Source organism: Ranitomeya variabilis, chromosome 1 (assembly GCF_051348905.1).
Source record: "Ranitomeya variabilis isolate aRanVar5 chromosome 1, aRanVar5.hap1, whole genome shotgun sequence".
In the NCBI taxonomy this organism is placed as follows: Eukaryota; Metazoa; Chordata; class Amphibia; order Anura; family Dendrobatidae; genus Ranitomeya; species Ranitomeya variabilis.
In genome coordinates, this window is record NC_135232.1 from 575,477,150 (window position 1) to 575,497,291 (window position 20,142).

Consider the following 20,142-nt stretch of genomic DNA (forward strand, 5'->3'; position numbering starts at 1 on the left):
TTGTGTCTTTGTCTTTTCATACAGGTATTGATGTGACAGTCGGTCGACGGATTGATTGATATCGTGACTTGGATTATGATTATTGTGCTATATTTAGTCACGAGTGTTTCAAAACATTGTAAGATTTAACTGATGGTCATGATGTCATGGTTTACCTACTGTCTGCCGACTGCCCCATTATATAAGCTTTTTTTTGTTTTTTTGTTCCTTCTGTGTGTGTTAATTGGGTGGATTTTTACATGTTCCTTTTTTAGACCAACTCGTGCACTAGCACAACAGAGTCCAAGTCTTACATGTGGTGAACGAATGGAGAGGATGGTGCAGGCGTATGTAGAACTAAATATCAATACTCTCAGAGAGGGCTTGGACACTTACACATTTTGGTCTTCCAATCTGGAGGAGTGGCCTGAGCTCGCCTCACATGCCTTGGAGGTTTTATCCAGCACGGCAGCCAGCGTTCTCGCAGAAGGCGTCTTCAGAGCTGCTGGTGGTGTCCTGATGGATAAGCGCATATGGTTGTCACCCGAAAGTGTTGACTACCTAACATTCATTAAGCTGATCAAGTCATGGATCTCCAAGGACTTTTGCACCCCAGTCGCAGACTGTACAGACTAGGTGATATTGCATTTTTAGTGTGATGCATTAATGCCACGTAACTGCACTCTGTGATATCTTTAGTGTTGTTTCTCTGCTGCTGCTGATGTTAACACAAATTTGTGGAAATGTGAACAGTCATGGTTGGTCTACATCTGCTGAGTTAGCTGTAGTGGAAGAAGTGTCGGTCCCAATTATGCCATTTCTATTCTCGTGAAATTTATTCCACTTCGGTGGTGGCAGGCCCTCATTTTTTAAAATGTGAACACTCTTTGTAGGGTGTCCATCTGCTGTATTGGGTGTAGAGAAAGACCTGATGGTCCCTATTCTATCTACTATTTCTACTGTGGTGAAATTGATGCCACTTTGGTGTATGCCAATAATTTTTGGAAATGTGAACACTCCTTATTGAGTGTCCATCTGCTGGACTGGGTGTAGAGAAAGACCTGATGGTCCCTATTCTACAATTTCTATGCCAAAAATTTTGGAAATGTGAATATTCCTTGCTGAGTCTCCATTTGCTGGATTGGGTGTAGAGAAAGACCTGTTGGTCCCTATTCTACTATTTCTATGCAAATAATTTTTGGAAATGTGAGTACTCCTTGTTGAGTGTCTATCTGCTGGATTGGGTGTAGAGAAAGACCTGTTGGTCCCTATTCTACTATTTCTATGCAAATAATTTTTGGAAATGTGAGTACTCCTTGTTGAGTGTCCATCTGCTGGATTGGATGTAGTGAAAGAGCTGTTGTTCCCTATTCTACTATTTCTACTGTGGTGAAATTGATGCCAGTTTTGCTGTGTCTGCCAATAATTTTTGGAAATGTGAACAATCTTGGTTATGTTTCCTTCATGTGTGTTGCCTGTATGAGTAGGCCTCCGTGACCATCAGGCCTCCACAGGCTTACACTCAACTACCCGTGTTACCATCCTTACATTTTTCCAACAATGGTAGTCTAAAAAACTGATATTTTTGCCACCTGTGTGTGGCTCAGCATGAAAGCAGGTAAAGGTGTTGCATGTGTTGTCAGGGCTTCCAGCAAAGAGGTCCTACACTGATCCCTAACCCACCTCGTCTGACTGTGACATTCGTTGGAAAGCTGTAAATGCTTTCCCAGACCCCAATACCTCATGACCGGCTGATTGCTGAAGTTCCATGCTGCAACTTGTACTGTGAGTGAATTGAGGCCACTTTCCTGGTGTCTGTCCCTCATTTGATGTGTTTTGATATTTGCGCCATATAGTGCTGCAGAAACGTTGATTATGGCCCCATAAGATGCTCCATAGAGACATTTCCCCATATAGTGCTGCAGAAACGTTGATCATGGCCCCATAAGATGCTCCATAGAGACATTTGCCCCATATAGTGCTGCAGAAATGTTGATTATGGCCCCATAAGATGCTCCATACAGACACTTGCCCCATATAATGCTGGTGAAATGTTGATTATGGCCCCATAAGATGCTCCATAAAGATATTTGCACCATATAATGCTACAGAAATGTTGATTATGGCCCCATAGATGCTCCATAAAGACACTTGCCCCATTTTGCTGTTGCTGCGATAAAAAAAAAAAAAAATCACATACTCACCTCTCGTCGCTCAGGCCCCCGGCACTCTCAATATTCACCTGCTCCTCATTCCAGCCGATGCTCCATCTTCAGCGTCTTCTGCACTGACGTTCAGGCAGAGGGCACGCACTAACCACATCACCGCGCCCTCTGACCTGAGCGTCACTGCAGAAGACGCTGAAGACGGAGCGGCGGCTGGAACGAGGAGCAGGTGAATATCGCGCAGCACAGCATTCCCCTCCCCGTTATACTCACCTGCTCCTGGCGCTGTGCGGTCCCTGCTTCCCTGGCACCGGCAGCTTCTTCCTGTACGGAGCTGTCACCGTTACCGCTCATTACAGTAACGAATATGCAGCTCCACCCCTATGGGAGGTGGAGCCGCATATTCATTACTGTAATGAGCGGTACCACTCAGTACAGAAGAAAGTTGGGGTGTCGGGGAGCCAGGGACCTGCAGGAACTGCTCCAGGAGCAGGTGAGCATAATTAGACAGCCCCCGCTCCCCCCCGCTGACCCCTGGGTATGACTCGACGAGAAGCCTCCTTGGACCGCCGCATCATCAGGCGGCCCACTGGTGCCCCCCTGTCGGCTGCGCCCGGGGCACATGCCCTGGCTGCCCCCCCGTGGATACGCCACTGGAGTAGTGTAATTGGCGTACAACAGCATCAGGAATAGGAAACACTAGTAGTTAATTATCATGCACCTTGATTGAAGAGCTAAGGGTTCGGATAACACCAGGAATAGCTGAAACAAGATAATTATCAGGTACGTTGGTAAAAGATTAGAGGGTACAAACAGCACCAGGGGTTGCTGAGGCTCACTACATGTTAGCAGTGAGGGTTTGAGAAGACACAGAAGTGAGATAGTTACACTGATCATGTCGTCATCACCGCTCAACAGCTTGGCTAATTCCTGAAAGTTTCGTATAACCTCACAGATGTCAGTAGTGTTGAGCATTCCGATACCGCAAGTATCGGCCGATATTTGCTGTATCGGAATTCCGATACCGAGATCCGATACTTTTGTGGTATCGGGTATCGGTATCGAAACAACATTAATGTGTAAAATAAAGAATTAAAATAAAAAATATTGCTATACTCACCTCTCCGACGCAGCCTGGACTTCAGCGAGGGAACCGGCAGCGTTGTTTGCTTAAAATTCGCGCTTTAACTTCCTTACTTGAAGTCCCGGCTTGTGATTGGTCGCGCGCCGCCCATGTGACCGCGACGCGACCAATCACAGCAAGCCGTGACGTAATTTTAGGTCCTTCAGGATTTTAAAATTACGTTCCGGCGTTGTGATTGGTTGCGTCGCGGTCACATGGGCGACGCGACCAATCACAAGCCGTGACGTCACGGGAGGCAGGAGACGCGCGCATTTTAAAATGCGCGCGTGTCCTGCCTCCCGTGACGTCCCGGCTTGTGATTGGTCGCGTCGCCCATGTGACCGCGACGCGACCAATCACAGCAAGCCGTGACGTAATTTTAGGTCCTTCAGGATTTTAAAATTACGTTCCGGCGTTGTGATTGGTTGCGTCGCGGTCACGTGGGCGACGCGACCAATCACAAGCCGTGACGTCACGGGAGGCAGGAGACGCGCGCATTTTAAAATGCGATACATGAGTCCCATTGACTTGTATTGGTATCGGGTATCGGTATCGGATTAGATCCGATACTTTGCCGGTATCGGCCGATACTTTCCGATACCGATACTTTCAAGTATCGGACGGTATCGCTCAACACTAGATGTCAGACATCCATGCCCACTCATCGTTTATGTGCTGAGCCTGACAATAATATCGACACTCATGTTGTAGCTGGTATTATTATTATTATTATTTATTGTTATAGCGCCATTTATTCCATGGCGCTTTACATGTGAGGAGGGGTATACATAATAAAAACAAGTACAATAATCTTAAACAATACAAGTCATAACTGGTACAGGAGGAGTGAGGACCCTGCCCGCAAAGGCTCACAATCTACAAGGGATGGATGAGAATACAGTAGGTGAGGATAGAGCTGGTCATGCAGCGGTTTGGTCGATCGGTGGTTACTGCAGGTTGTAGGCTTGTCAGAAGAGGTGGGTCTTCAAGTTGTTTTTGAAGATTTTGATGGTAGGTGAGAGTCTGATGTGTTGTGGTAGAGGGTTCCAGAGTAGGGGTGATACGCGAGAGAAATCTTGTATACGATTGTGGGAAGAGGAGATAATAGGGGAGTAGAGAAGGAGATCTTGTGAGGATCGGAGGTTGCGTGCAGGAAAGTACCGGGAGACGAGGTCACAGATGTATGGAGGAGACAGGTTGTGGATGGCTTTGTATGTCATGGTTAGGTTTTTGTACTGGAGTCTCTGGGTAATGGGGAGCCAGTGAAGGGATTGACAGAGGGGAGAGGCCGGTGAACAGCAGGGGGACAGGTGGATTCATCGGGCAGCAGAGTTTAGAATAGTTTGGAGGGATGCGCGAGTGTTAGAGGGGAGGCCACAGAGCAGGAGCAGAGCAGTGTTTTCAGCTTGCGACTGATATGGACAATGTGCTCCGAGATAATAGTTTGGAGATAAAGGATAAGGAGTACAAGGGGGTGCAGGAACTGGTGTAGGAGGTGGAGGAAACTATGATGGAACTAGGGCCAACAATGATCGGCATCTGTAGCATGTGGGTTGTCCCAGGGTGCAGCTCGGTCCTTGCCTCCATAAGGTTAACACAGTGTGCTATCAGGGAAATATAGCGTCCCTGGCCACAAACACTTGTCCATGTGTCAGTTGTTAAGTGGACGTTCCCAGTAATTTCATTGATCAGAGCATGGGTGATGTTATGGGACACGTGTTGGTGTAAGGAGGGGATGGCACACCTGGAAACTTGCTTAACAGCTGGAAACCGAGTACCAAAGGACGGCCGATGCCATGAGGTTGCAGAAAGCCTCAGTGTCCACAAACCAAAGCAGCAACATTTTCATGGCAAGCAATCTCTAAATGTGTCCATTTAGTGTTTTGGCCTGTGGGTAGGTGGTTGGGTATTTTTACTTGCATTTAAAGGCATGGGGTAGGGACAGCTGAACACTATATTAGGACAAGGGTTGGACGCGTTTGTGAATATGCAACGACAGATGCAGGGCAGAAGTCATCCACGTTTGCATTCTGCACAGGGAATTGGCAAGCATGTAGCACAGGAGAAGGGGCAGTCATGTCACCGGCAGAAGCTGATTGTGAATCCAGGGGTTCGACCCATGTATTCATGTACTTTCATGACATGCACCTGAGCATGCTAGTGGTGGTCAGGATGGTAGTGGTCAGGATCCTACTGACCTTGGTACAGCAGAGGTAGCAAATTATCATTCTTTTATCGTGTCCACTAGTGATTGGCGAATCTGTGGATGTTTGGGTCCTGCAGGTTTGACCGAACATCTAAAAAAGTTCGGTTCAGGTACAATAATGGTACTCAAACCCAATCTCTAACCCAATTCAGATGAATGGGGGGCCCAAACATCCATTGTTTGTTTGTCGTGTGTTCACCAGGGTTCAGCTATGAACTCCTGTGAATTTTCTCATGCCAGCTCAGCAGTGGGCTGCTAATATCTATGGCCCCTTACTGGCCTGAGCATACCAGCCCCCCAACTGTCTGTTTTAGCTTGACTAGTGGTCAAAAATGAGGGGGACCTCAGAAGATTTTTTTAAATTATTTATTTAAATAATTTAAAAAACTGCATGGTGTCCCCTAAATTTTTTATATCCAGCAATGATAAATCTGACTGCTGAAGCATGCAGCCCGCAGCTGTCAGTTTTGCCTGGGTTGGTAATCAGAAATAGAGGAGACCAAAGGTCTTTTTTTTAACATTTATTTACAGCACAGGTGCCAGCTGATAAATAATCCCATCAGCGGCGTCTGCTCTCACTATTAGCGACAGCATGCATAGGCATCACACTTCCCCTTGATAAAGCAAGGCTAATAGCAGCGAAACGCACGTCGGGGTGCGTGCAAGGGTCTGCCCACATCAGGTGAGACATGGTTGTCCAACTATCCCTTCCTCATGGACACAATATGGGGCAATAGATATGAATGTATGCCTGACATACACAAAGTGTACCGGAGGACGGGAATCTCCCTTATGGTTATTAGTTGGGGCTTATAACACAAAAAACCATGGTTTATCCCCAATGGGTCTTATAGTCTTTGGGCATATGATTGGAATATCCCTGTCTGCATCTATATTATAATGCAATTGTGTGTATTGAACATTTACCTTGTGGCAGACCTCATTTGTCTGGTGTCTTTTTTTGCACTTTATCGTCAATTGCACAGTCATTTGTTGACATGTGCCTGTGTTTTAAGTATATGCACTATTCTAAATAAAGCTTGTTAATTTTTTATATAAACTTCCATTGGTTCTCCTGATTGATATAGGCAGAAGGGAGTAATACTCTCTTACAGTCGATGCCTGTGACTAGAGGTCAACTTTTTACTGCCAGTCACAGTTGCTGGTTCACACTGTCATTTGACAGCATGAATACCACAGCTCTCTGACCTGCAATCCTGTTCTTACCACCGATCTCACCCTGTCATGCAGATGACAGAATGGGAAACACCCGATGTTTGGGTGCCGAACCCGAACAGTAACATGGACATCCTGGAGATGTTCATGTTCGGTGTTTGTCTGAACATTATGTGATCAGTAGGAACCCCAAACTTTACTGTTTGAGTTCGCCCATCTCTAGTCCCCACTCACCATATTGAGTTTTTCCTGCTTTCCACAAAGTTTTATTTTATTTTTATACATGAAAAAAAAGGGTTTCATTATTCTAATTTTTGTAAAACTTTTTTTGCGGGACAGACTTCTTTTTTTTCCAATTTACAAATTATTAAACATGTATTAATGTAAAAATGAAATTGATACAAAAACTATGACATTTTACTTGAGAACCTACTCATTAATTTAAATTTCTACTTAATAAAATTGCTTTTGGATCGATCGATGAACCCAGTGGCAAGAGTCAAAATTCTGCTTTTTGTAATATTTTAACTTTTTCTGCCCTTTTGTCTTTGTTCCTCCTTCCATTTATGAGTATCTGCAATGGTCCAGGTGATGGTCCCTATTCCTAATCTGTCCTATGACTCTTACAAGTTTTGCATTTTTTAGAGCTGCTTTGACATCCTTGTTCTTTAAGGTATAAATAAATGGATTTAAGAAAGGTATAATGACCGTGTATATGAGGGCAAGGAATTTGTCATGTTGACTGCCTTTGGGCCTAACATATACTATACTGGTCGAGCCATAGAACAAGCAGGCTACAGTGATGTGAGATGAGCAGGTGGAGAAGGCTTTCTTCTTGCCTATAGTGCTTTTAATTTTTGAGATAAGGGCAATAATATGGATGTAAAATCCTAAAATGACCAGAAATGGAACAGTGCTTCCAGATATAGCTACTGAACTCGTGACCATATTGCTGATAATAGGATTAGAGCATGCTAGATTTTGCAAAGGAGCAAAATCACAGAAGAAATGGTTGATTTCATTAGGTCCACAAAAATCCAGCTCAACAGTTACTACTGTAGGTATGGAGATGATGATGCATCCAATAATCCAAGGGACAACTGCAAGTTCAATACATAAAGCATTGTTCATTATCCTGGAATAATGCAAAGGATTGTTAATGGCCAAGTCCCGATCAAAAGCCATAACTATTAGAAGATAACATTCTGCCACTCCCAAAGAATCAAATGTATACATCTGGGTAAAGCATCCAATGAATGATATCTTCCTATTAGCTTCAATTAAAGTAGCTAGAAGTTTAGGAACAGTGACAGATACAAATATTATTTCCATAAGAGCAAAGGTGCCAATAAAAAAATACATTGGTGTATGAAGTGAACGCTCATATCTCACTAAGACAAGTATGACACTGTTCCCCACAACGCAAGATAAAAATGCTAATAGGATAAATACAAAAAGCAAAATCTGTAGGTTATGTAAATCCGCAAATGCCAGAAGAATGAATTCTATTACCGTTGTCTTATTAAAGTCATGGGTATTGTAAGGTACAAACCCCTATAAGAAAAACACAATAAACAAAAATGGTTATTAAAACAAGGCAAATTATCTACAATATCTTTAAATTTGTCTTTAAATTAATGCTGTCCCAACTATGGATGGCATGAGTCAGAGCCTGGCTATGTTTACTCCAAAATGCCACAATGACAGCTGCAATCACATTGCCAGTGTTTGATTCATGCTGCATGTGGTTCAGAAAGCATGGATCTGGTGACAGGTTCCCTTTAAAAGGACAGTTTCAACTTGGAGATTCATTGGAAAACCAATAAAGTTCCTGTTATGCTCTGATATCAATGAAGTTCACTACTGAAGATGTGGAAAGTGTGGCTGTTTTTTTCTACAGGAGTCATAAATCTTGAAAAATAATTTCAACAATTGCTACAAAAATTACATCAAAACTTGAATTTACTATGAAAATGCAGTTCACTGTAAAAAAAAAACAACTACATACTCAGCAGATATGAAGGATAATGAGGAAGAGAAAATCTTGTACGAGGTGGCACAGGGTGGTAGTTATAGCCGAGTCCACTAGGTCACAGTCAGTGAGCACCCCGACCCCTTGCACATGAAAAGACAGTTCCAATCTCAGCCCCAGGTCACTTTGGGTTACCTCAGAATCACAGCTGCTCTCCACATTAGAACGGCGTCCTCCGGATGCATAACATATCACACTCTTTAGGGCCCAACAGTGGAATTTGTTTAATGAAGATAAAGAATAAAAGAAGGTAACAATTCCTGAACTGTCCCTATTTAAAGATGCTGCTCCTTCGGCAGCAGCAGCACAAGCATCAGCTCCTGGAATCCCACAGTCAGCTATCACAGTTCCCGTGCCCTGTTCCACTGCATGGCAGTCCTTGGCAGCTTGAGGTCCCCAGCCGGGGATTCCTTCTATCTTAGAAGGGGATCCACATACACCCCAAACGGGGGTCCTCACTGTTCCAGACGGGTACACACTTATGCCCCAGACGGGGGTCTCTTCTGTCCCAGATGGGGACTTATATATGCCTCAGACGGAGGCTCCTTCTGTCCCAAGCAGGGATGCACCTGTGCCCCAGACAGGGACAAACACCGTGCCTCAGGTCATCCTGCCTGGGCTCTACTGCTGAAGGAGGAAAGTCCTGCTTCTTTGAGGCTGCTAACCCAGCCCACTTAATTACCCTCTTCTACCCCTAACCTAATTACATAGCAATAAAATGGGATGTTCACAGCATTACACATGACAATAGACACAGTACATTACATATGGAAGCAGAACAGTGTGCAACATAGGTCAAGGACTTACCATAGGTGTCACACGCACAGGGGCTACATGTGCCTGTTATACAAGAAGGCAATGTGAGGTTCCTTGCCACCTCCTTACAATCTAATATATATATATATATATATATATATATATATATATATCTTATGCATATGTTTAACTGGAAGCTTTATTTACATGTCATTTTAGGAAAAAATTCTGGTTCATTATAAAGATTGTAAGGAGCTAGTCTTGTTCTAAAGACTATTGGACCAATGCAGAGTCCATGGCTCTAAAGGATGCAAACTTTTTCCAGCATGGAGCACCGGTTGCGTTAGTTTTAGTGTTGTGCTCTATTAGAGATTTGTTTGCTGTGTTTTGCTATACATTAGCTTGCTGGACAGTTCAGCTGTAGGAATCAATGTTTCCATGCAGTGACAGTAAGCAAAGAAAGAAGTGCAGGCTAGATCTTATGCATATATAAGGCCAGACCCAACATCAGTAATCAAGGAACACAATCATTTCATTGTTCTCCCAGGCATTTTAAAATGCGCGCGTGTCCAGCCTCCCGGCTTGTGATTGGTTGACCGCGACGCAACCAATCACAAGCCGGGACGTCACGGGAGGCTGGACAAGCGCGCATTTTAAAATGCGCGCGTGTCCAGCCTCCCGTGACGTCACGGCTTGTGATTGGTTGCGTCGCCCATGTGACTGCAACGCAACCAATCACAAAGCCGGGACGTAATTTTAAAATCCTTAAGGACCTGAAATTACGTCACGGCTTGCTGTGATTGGTTGCGTCGCCCATGTGACTGCGACGCAACCAATCACAAAGCCGGGACTTCACGTAAGGAAAGAAAAGCACGAATTTTAAGCAAACAACGCTGCCGGTTCCCTCGGAGAGGTGAGTATAGCAATATTTTTTATTTTAATTCTTTCTTTTACACATTAATATGGTTCCCAGGGCCTGAAGGAGAGTTTTCTCTCCTTCAGACCCTGGGAACCATCAGGAATACCGTCCGATACTTGAGTCCCATTGACTTGTATTGGTATCGGGTATCGGTATCGGATTGGATCCGATACTTTGCCAGTATCGGCCGATACTTTCCGATACCGATACTTTCAAGTATCGGACGGTATCGCTCAACACTACTGTTGAGGGGAGATAGAGAGAAAAAAAAAAAAAAACTATAAATCTTCAGCACAGCGAGTGTGAGCGAGCTGAGTGTGACCTGAGCGTAAGTGTGAACGGCGGTAAGTGTGTGACTTGTGATTCAGTGAGGAGGTATTTGGAAGGCCTTTAACAAATACCTGTGTGAATTTGTGTGAGTTGCTGAATTGGGAGCAGCTAGATTCATAAGGAGTTAACTTAGGGTGGGGGCTCATAATTAAGGGGATATAAGGGGCAGCTGTTTGGGGCTCAAGTCCTTTTTGGAAGTGCATCTGAACAGCAAGGTGGATTGCTGTTGAGGGGAGATAGAGAGAAAAAAAAAAATCTATAAATCTTCAGCACAGCGAGTGTGAGCGAGCTGAGTGTGACCTGAGCGTAAGTGTGAAAGGCGGTAAGTGTGTGACTTGTGATTCAGTGACTTTGGAATCAGGGAGTTTCCAAGGGAGGAATTGCTTCTGTTTTTTTTTTTTTTTTTGGATTAATTAATACTTTGTATTTATTTTTAATTAACGTTTCTGTGTGGTGCAATCCCCATTAGGAAATGTGCTCCACAATTGTTAATGCCATCCAGTGCACATCTTGCCACATGTATGCAGTCCTTGACCAGCCGGTCGAGGGTGCATACTGCTGTGCGAGATGTGAGCACATTGTGCATTTGGAAACCCAGATACTGGATCTAAATGTGCAGCTGGCAACACTGAGATCCATAGACAATATGGAGAGGAGTCTTCTGCTCACAGAGCAGACGCTCAATGGGATAGATGAGGGGGGGATGGTAGGATGGAGCTGCAGGACAGTGTGACAGTTAGCTGGGTGACAGATAGAAGGCGGGGTAGAGGGAAGAGTGCCAGGGAGGCTAGTCCTGATCTGGCACACCCCAATAAGTTTGCTAAGTTGGCAGATGAGGGGGGTGCCAGTACAGGGGTAGCACTGCTGCAGCCAGGCATGTCCTCTGAAAGCCGGAGGAGTGACTGCTCCAGTAAGGAGGGAAAAAGGAGAGCAGGGCAGGCCAGACAGGTGCTGGTAGTGGGGGACTCAATTATTAGGGGAACAGATAGGGCAATCTGTCACAAAGACAGGGATCGTCGGACAGTGTGCTGCCTACCTGGCGCTCGAGTCCGACACATCGCTGATCGGGTGGACAGATTACTGGGAGGGGCTGGTGAGGACCCAGCGGTCATGGTGCACATTGGCACAAATGACAAAGTTAGAGGTAGGTGGAAGGTCCTTAAAGATGATTTCAGGGAATTAGGCTGCAAGCTGAAAGCAAGGACCTCCAACGTGGTATTTTCCGAAATACTGCCTGTACCACGTGCCACGCCAGAGAGGCAACGGGAGATTGGGGAGGTTAATAAGTGGCTCAAGAATTGGTGTAGGAAGGAGGGGTTTGGGTTCCTGCAGAACTGGGCCGACTTCTCAGTTGGCTACAGGCTCTACGCTAGGGACGGGCTGCACCTCAATGGGGAAGGTGCAGCTGTGCTGGGGGAGAAAATGAGTGTTTAAACTAGGGATTGGGGGGGAGGGTATTCATTTTATAGGAGGGGAAGATAGTGCAGATAGAGACCTGGGCACAAATAAGGAAGTTGGGGGTGGCGGTGGCATGGGGGGTGGGGTTAGAACAGTTAGTAATTTAAGAAAGAATAGAGGTACAGAGAGTAACATCAAGTGCATGTATACTAATGCCAGAAGCCTCGCCAACAAAATGGATGAATTAGAACTAATGTTGTTGGAGCATAATTATGACATGGTGGGGATATCTGAAACATGGCTGGATGAGAGCCATGACTGGGCTGTTAACTTGCAGGGCTATAGCCTGTTCAGAAATGACCGTACAGATAAGCGAGGGGGAGGGGTGTGTCTATATGTAAAATCTTCCTTAAAACCCATCCTGCGTGATAATATAGGTGAATCTGATGAAAATGTAGAGTCCCTGTGGGTGGAGATAAGGGGAGAGGGAAAAAATAATAAATTACTGATAGGGGTTTGTTATAAATCTCCAAAACTAATGGAAGCAATGGAGAATATCCTCGTAAAGCAAATAGATGAAGCTGCGACTCAAGGAGAAGTCATTATTATGGGGGACTTCAACTACCCTGAAATAGATTGGGGAACAGAAACCTGCAGTTCCAGCAAAGGTAATCGGTTTTTGACAACTATGAGAGACAATTACCTTTCACAACTGGTTCAGGACCCAACAAGGAGGGGGGCACTGCTAGACCTAATATTAACCAACAGGCCAGACCGTATATCAAATATAAGGGTTGGGGGTCACTTGGGGAATAGTGATCACAAAATAATAAGTTTTCATGTAACCTTTAATAAGATGGGTAGTAGGGGGGTGACAAGGACACTAAACTTCAGGAGGGCAAATTTCCAACGGATGAGAGAGGATCTTGGTGCAATTAACTGGGACGATATCCTGAGACACAAAAATACACAAAGAAAATGGGAGACATTTATTAGCATCCTGGATAGGACCTGTGCACAATATATACCGTATGGGAATAAACATACTAGAAATAGGAGGAAATCAATATGGCTAAATAGAGCTGTAAGGGGCGCAATAAGGGACAAAAAGAAAGCATTTAGAGAATTAAAGGAAGTAGGTAGTGAGGAGGCATTAAATAAATACAGAAAACTGAAAAAATTCTGTAAAAAGCAAATCAAGGCAGCAAAGATTGAGACAGAGAGACTCATTGCCAGAGAGAGTAAAAATAATCCCAAAATATTCTTTAACTATATAAATAGTAAGAAACTAAAAAATGACAGTGTTGGCCCCCTTAAAAATAGTCTGGGTGAAATGGTGGATGAGGATGAGGAAAAAGCCAATATGCTAAATGACTTTTTTTCATCAGTATTTACAAAAGAAAATCCCATGGCAGACAAAATGACTAGTGATAAAAATTCCCCATTAAATGTCACCTGCTTAACCCAGCAGGAAGTACAGCGGCGTCTAAAAATAACTAAAATTGACAAATCTCCAGGCCCGGATGGGATACACCCCCGAGTACTGCAGGAACTAAGTACAGTCATTGATAGACCATTATTTTTAATCTTTAAAGACTCCATAATAACAGGGTCTGTACCACAGGACTGGCGTATAGCAAATGTGGTGCCAATATTCAAAAAAGGGGCAAAAACTGAACTCGGTAATTATAGGCCAGTAAGCTTAACCTCTACTGTGGGTAAAATCCTGGAGGGCATTCTAAGGGATGCTATGCTGGAGTATCTGAAGAGGAATAACCTCATGACCCAGTATCAGCACGGGTTTACTAGGGACCGTTCATGTCAGACTAATTTGATCAGCTTCTATGAAGAGGTAAGTTCCGGACTTGACCAAGGGAACCCAGTGGACGTAGTATATATGGACTTTTCCAAAGCTTTTGATACGGAGCCACACAAAAGGTTGTTACATAAAATGAGAGTAATGGGGATAGGGGAAAATATGTGTAAGTGGGTTGAGAGCTGGCTCAGGGATAGGAAACAAAGGGTGGTTATTAATGGAGCACACTCGGACTGGGTCACGGTTAGCAGTGGGGTACCACAGGGGTCAGTATTGGGCCCTCTTCTTTTTAACATATTTATTAATGACCTTGTAGGGGGCATTCAGAGTAGAATTTCAATATTTGCAGATGACACTAAACTCTGCAGGGTAATCAATACAGGGGAGGACAATTTTATATTACAGGATGATTTATGTAAACTAGAAGCTTGGGCTGATAAATGGCAAATGAGCTTTAATGGGGATAAATGTAAGGTCATGCACTTGGGTAGAAGTAATAAGATGTATAACTATATGCTTAATTCTAAAACTCTGGGCAAAACCGTCAATGAAAAAGACCTGGGTGTATGGGTGGATGACAAACTCATATTCAGTGGCCAGTGTCAGGCAGCTGCTACAAAGGCAAATAAAATAATGGGATGTATTAAAAGAGGCATAGATGCTCATGAGGAGAACATAATTTTACCTCTATACAAGTCACTAGTTCGACCACACTTAGAATACTGTGCACAGTTCTGGTCTCCGGTGTATAAGAAAGACATAGCTGAACTGGAGCGGGTGCAGAGAAGAGCGACCAAGGTTATTAGAGGACTGGGGGGTCTGCAATACCAAGATAGGTTATTACACTTGGGGCTATTTAGTTTGGAAAAACGAAGACTAAGGGGTGATCTTATTTTAATGTATAAATATATGAGGGGACAGTACAAAGACCTTTCTGGTGATCTTTTTAATCATAGACCTGAGACAGGGACAAGGGGGCATCCTCTACGTCTGGAGGAAAGAAGGTTTAAGCATAATAACAGACGCGGATTCTTTACTGTAAGAGCAGTGAGACTATGGAACTCTCTGCCGTATGGTGTTGTAATGAGTGATTCATTAATTAAATTTAAGAGGGGACTGGATACCTTTCTGGAAAAGTATAATGTTACAGGGTATATACACTCACCGGCCAATTTATTAGGTACACCATGCTAGTAACGGGTTGGACCCCCTTTTGCCTTCAGAACTGCCTCAATTCTTCGTGGCATAGATTCAACAAGGTGCTGGAAGCATTCCTCAGAGATTTTGGTCCATATTGACATGATGGCATCACACAGTTGCCGCAGATTTGTCGGCTGCACATCCCAAAGATGCTCCATACAAGGCAGGATGGATCCATGCTTTCATGTTGTTTACGCCAAATTCTGACCCTACCATCCGAATGTCGCAGCAGAAATCGAGACTCATCAGACCAAGCAACGTTTTTCCAATCTTCTACTGTCCAATTTCGATGAGCTTGTACAAATTGTAGCCTCAGTTTCCTGTTCTTAGCTGAAAGGAGTGGTACCCGGTGTGGTCTTCTGCTGCTGTAGCCCATCTGCCTCAAAGTTCGATGCACTGTGCGTTCAGAGATGCTGTTAGGCCTACCTTGGTTGTAACGGGTGGCGATTTGAGTCACTGTTGCCTTTCTATCAGCTCGAACCAGTCTGCCCATTCTCCTCTGACCTCTGGCATCAACAAGGCATTTCCGCCCACAGAACTGCCGCTCACTGGATTTTTTTTCTTTTTCGGACCATTCTCTGTAAACCCTAGAGATGGTTGTGCGTGAAAATCCCAGTAGATCAGCAGTTTCTGAAATACTCAGACCAGCCCTTCTGGCACCAACAACCATGCCACGTTCAAAGGCACTCAAATCACCTTTCTTCCCCATACTGATGCTCGGTTTGAACTGCAGGAGATTGTCTTGACCATGTCTACATGCCTAAATGCACTGAGTTGCCGCCATGTGATTGGCTGATTAGAAATTAAGTGTTAACAAGAAGTTGGACAGGTGTACCTAATAAAGTGGCCAGTGAGTGTACAATAGATTCCTTGATAAGGCGTTGATCCAGGGAATTAGTCTGATTGCCGTATGTGGAGTCGGGAAGGAATTTTTTTCCCCATGGTGGAGTTACTCTTTGCCACATGGGGTTTTTTTGCCTTCCCCTGGATCAACATGTTAGGGCATGTTAGGTTAGGCTATGGGTTGAACTAGATGGACTTACAGTCTTCCTTCAACCTTAATAACTATGTAACTATGTAACTATGTACTCCAGTTACGGTGTCCCAGTTTTTGCATTTTCTCTTAGGCTAAGTGCACACGTTGCAGAATTGCCGCGGACATTTCCGCGGCAATTCCGCAACTCCTGCCGCGGGTATAACGCATGCGGAATTGGCATGCATATTCCCACTAAATACTAGCGTTTTACAAGCGTAATTAGCTTGCAGAATGCTAGCGTTTTCCAAGCAATCTGTAGCATCGCTTGGAAAACTGATTGACAGGTTGGTCACACTTGTCAAACATAGTGTTTGACAAGAGTGACCAACTTTTTACTATTGATGCTGCCTATGTCTTAAAGGTAAATTAACCCGTAAAGGACCAATCCACTTTGTACGTTAATGACCAGGCCTCATTTTTAAATATTACCAGTGTCCCTTTATGAGGTAATAAACCAGGTACACATAAAATTGACCATTTTTATGCGCTAAACTCTCTCATTTTTCATATTTCTAGTGCAGTATTGCAGTTCAGTTTTCATGTTTCATGTTTGCATGTCTTAGCGCTGCAGTGTGCTGCCTTATTTACTTGACTGTATATGAGTTGGTGACTCTAGGTTCAGCACCTGTTCACACTTAGTCTATATTTGGATGTGACGGTCAGTTTTTTGAAATATATTCTTTAGCCTTCTGACTGAGCACTCCGCCTCCTAGCCACAGGTGTTTTAATCGCAACAGGTCCATTACCCCTCCACAGAGAGAGAGAATGTTAGTCTAAGAAGAGGTTTCACAGGTACCCATTCAGATGGAGACGTTTATTCTCAGCTTTGAATTACATCAGAGACTGGCAGGACAGCTAATTGCACATTACCTGTCCGTACCCACACCCAGGAGGCACAGTGAAACCCCACAGAGCCAGGTTATCTAAGAGATTCTATAAACAGGCTCAAGTCACCATTCATACTGGTTTTGTCCTATCCTATCCGGGGGACAGAGGGAGAGATAACATCTGTGAGGACCTTATGTGAAGCTTAGCAGCAAGGGACTACACCACCACAGCGCAAAGGAAGGCTTATATTTCCACCTGGACAAGGGGACTCTGGACTTGCCTCCAAACCGGCCGGACCCTGCCTGCCCTTTGATCTGGTGCCCTGGACTGTGGCTACTGAAACCAACAGTAAACGAGGTAAAGAGACTGCAATCCTGTGTCCTCGTTCTTCTCTGCACCTCTCACCACACCACCATCTACATCGGGAGCCCTGGGGATATACTTCACCTGTGGGAAGGTATACCATCTAGCTGCCATAACATCACCCCAGTGGACCCCTTACAGCAGCGTAGGTCCCCACTGACCAAATACCACAGGTGGCATCACGAACATAAACCTCATCCCTTTAAAGACCTTTTTCCCCTTTTACATGGGCGCCCAAGGGCCACGGACCGGGTCGCCACCGTGACATCCCCCTGTGAAGTACCAGACCCAGTACCGAGTACCCAACGGCCCTGGCGGGCGACTTGTCTTCATCAGGGTTTCTAAATCTCAGAATGATGTGATTCAGATCATATGATCATAGAATGTTAGAGTTGGAAGGGGCCTTATGGTCATTGTGTCCAACCCCCTGCTCAATTACAGGAATCTCAAAACCATCTCAGACAGATGTCTGTTCAGCATCTGTTTGAAGATTTCCATTGAAGGAGAACTCACCACTTCTCGTGGCAGCCTGTTCCACTTATTTATCACCCTTACTGTGAAAAAGATTCTTCTAATATCTTATCTGTATATTCTCCCTTTTGGTTTCATTCCATTAATGCTTGTGTTTCCATTTACAAAGAGTTTAAGCATGATCGCTCTACACTGTGACATCCCTTCAGAACTTTGTAGATGAAACCCCAAGATATCCATTTACTAATGAGGCAGCAAAGTTACTCTGGACTCTGGCCTCTGTTCAGCAGTGTCCTTCTTTTCAGAAGTGCACAAAACTGTGGTCAACTACTCTTTTATGCATGCCTAAAAAGAAGGACACTGCTGGATCACAGGCCAGACAGCATCCACTGACATGTGCCTTCAGCACCCTCATTATAAGAAATCTTCCGCCGGGGGTTCCATCTGAATCACATACTTCAGCGATATACTCGGAAACCCCGGTGAAAGCATTCAGCGCAAAGCACAGGATAAATGTGTGCAAGCCTTACTGGAATCTTTGTGAGGCAGAAGGAGCAAAGCAACAGCAAGTGAATAATTGGTTTTATTAATTTTCATGCTGTTCCTTGTCCGATAAAAGTGATTAGGCTGCTTTATTCTTCGGGTCGGTGCAATTACAGCGATACCAGATTTATATCGGGTTTTTATGTTTGGCTGCTGTCACACACTAAAAGACATTTTTTTTTTGCAAAAACAAGTCTTAAGATTACCATATTTTGAGAACTATAATTTTTCTATATCTCTGCTGACAGAGTCAAGTGAGGCCTGCTTTTTTGCTGGACTAGTTGACATTTTTACCATATTCGGGAGCATGACTTTTTTTATCACATTCTATTCCAATTTTTGGGAGTTAAAATAGACAAAAAGACAGCAATTCAGGAATTTTTTATGCCATTTTGCATGCGGCAAAATTGCTAAGGCAGCTTTATTCTTTGGGTCAGTAAAATCAAAGCAATACCCCATTTATATAATTTTTTATGTTTTGTCACTTTTACATAATAAAAACTATTTTATTGAAAAAAGTATTATTTTTGCATCACTGTATTCTGAGAGCTATAACTTTTTTACTTTTCCTTTGAGGGAGTAGTATGGTGGCATGTTTTTTGCAGGACAAGATAACGTTTTCAGCAATACATTATTTACATTTGTCTTTTTGATTGCATTTTATTCCACTTTTTCCAGAGGTTTGCTATGCATTTTTGTTTTTTTTTATAGCGTTCACTAAAGGGGTTAACTAGTGTGGAAGTTTTATAAATCGGGTCTAGATGCAGCGATGCCAAGTGTGAACTTATTTATTTTACTCAGCTGCGGTTGAGGTAGGCACAGGAAAAAGTTTACGTAAAAATGTCCAGTCAGGTTTATTAGTGCCATAAACCTGCTTAAGCATAAGCAAACAAAAGAAGACAGCCTTCTCAGGCACAGAGTGAAAACATACCGAAAATAGTCCATATATTGCAGCGGGTCCACCCACTCAGGTCAATGTCTTTCAGAAAACACATTGGAGACCTTCACTCCTCCAGTCATAGACCTTGAATGATATATTGGCCTCCATTTTATCTGCCCAACCACACACTGGGGTGGGGATATGTGAGCACTCATTCCCACCCATCTTTTATGACTGCTTGTAAAACCCGGCCCTGGAATGCCCAAATAATTCTCTCAGCACTATATGTGCTAGCGCATGCTTTCCCTAGCTTACATCACCAAAGCTACCATCCTCGATGATGCATATCTCCCCCTGAAAGACCTTTCCAGTGGCCATCTTACATTACATAAAATGTGCATTTTTTTTGTAGAATTTTTTTTATTATTATTATTTTGTATTTTTTTTAATATTTTTACATTTTTTTGCTATATTTTTTTTTTTTACTTAGTCACTCTAAGGGACTTTCACTTTTCTCACTTTGATGTGTAGTGCAAAGCATTGCAGTGCTTTGCACCTGTCAGAGCTGACAGACGCTTCATAGACCATGCTCTGAGCATCGTCTAAGAAGATTTCCGTAGCTTGGTGACTCGAGGGTCATCATGATGACCTCAAGTCACTATAGTAATGTTTGAGCCTTCTCCCTCTCCCTGCCTTCTAAATGTTGCGATCGTAACATTTAGGGTGTTAACAAGTGTTGAGCATTCCGATACTGCAAATATCGGGTATCAGCCTATATTTGCTGTATCGGAATTCCGATACCGAGTTCCGATATTTTTGTGATATCGGAAATCGGAATCGGAAGTGTGCGGTGCGTATGGTTCCCAGGGTCTGGAGGAGAGGAGACTCTCCTTCAGGCCCTGGGATCCATATTCATGTAAA

General features: G+C 43.9%; 1 protein-coding gene across 1 annotated transcript; it reads right to left on the minus strand.

Moving 5' to 3' along the window:
- Positions 1 to 7,213: 7,213 nt before the first annotated feature.
- Positions 7,214 to 19,599, minus strand: LOC143793882 (olfactory receptor 10AG1-like). The gene is made up of 2 exons (XM_077280830.1): positions 19,537 to 19,599; positions 7,214 to 8,203 (listed from the first exon to the last, which is right to left on the minus strand). The coding sequence occupies exons 1-2, from the start codon at positions 19,597 to 19,599 to the stop codon at positions 7,214 to 7,216; spliced, it is 1,053 nt and encodes a 350-aa protein (XP_077136945.1).
- Positions 19,600 to 20,142: the final 543 nt, after the last annotated feature.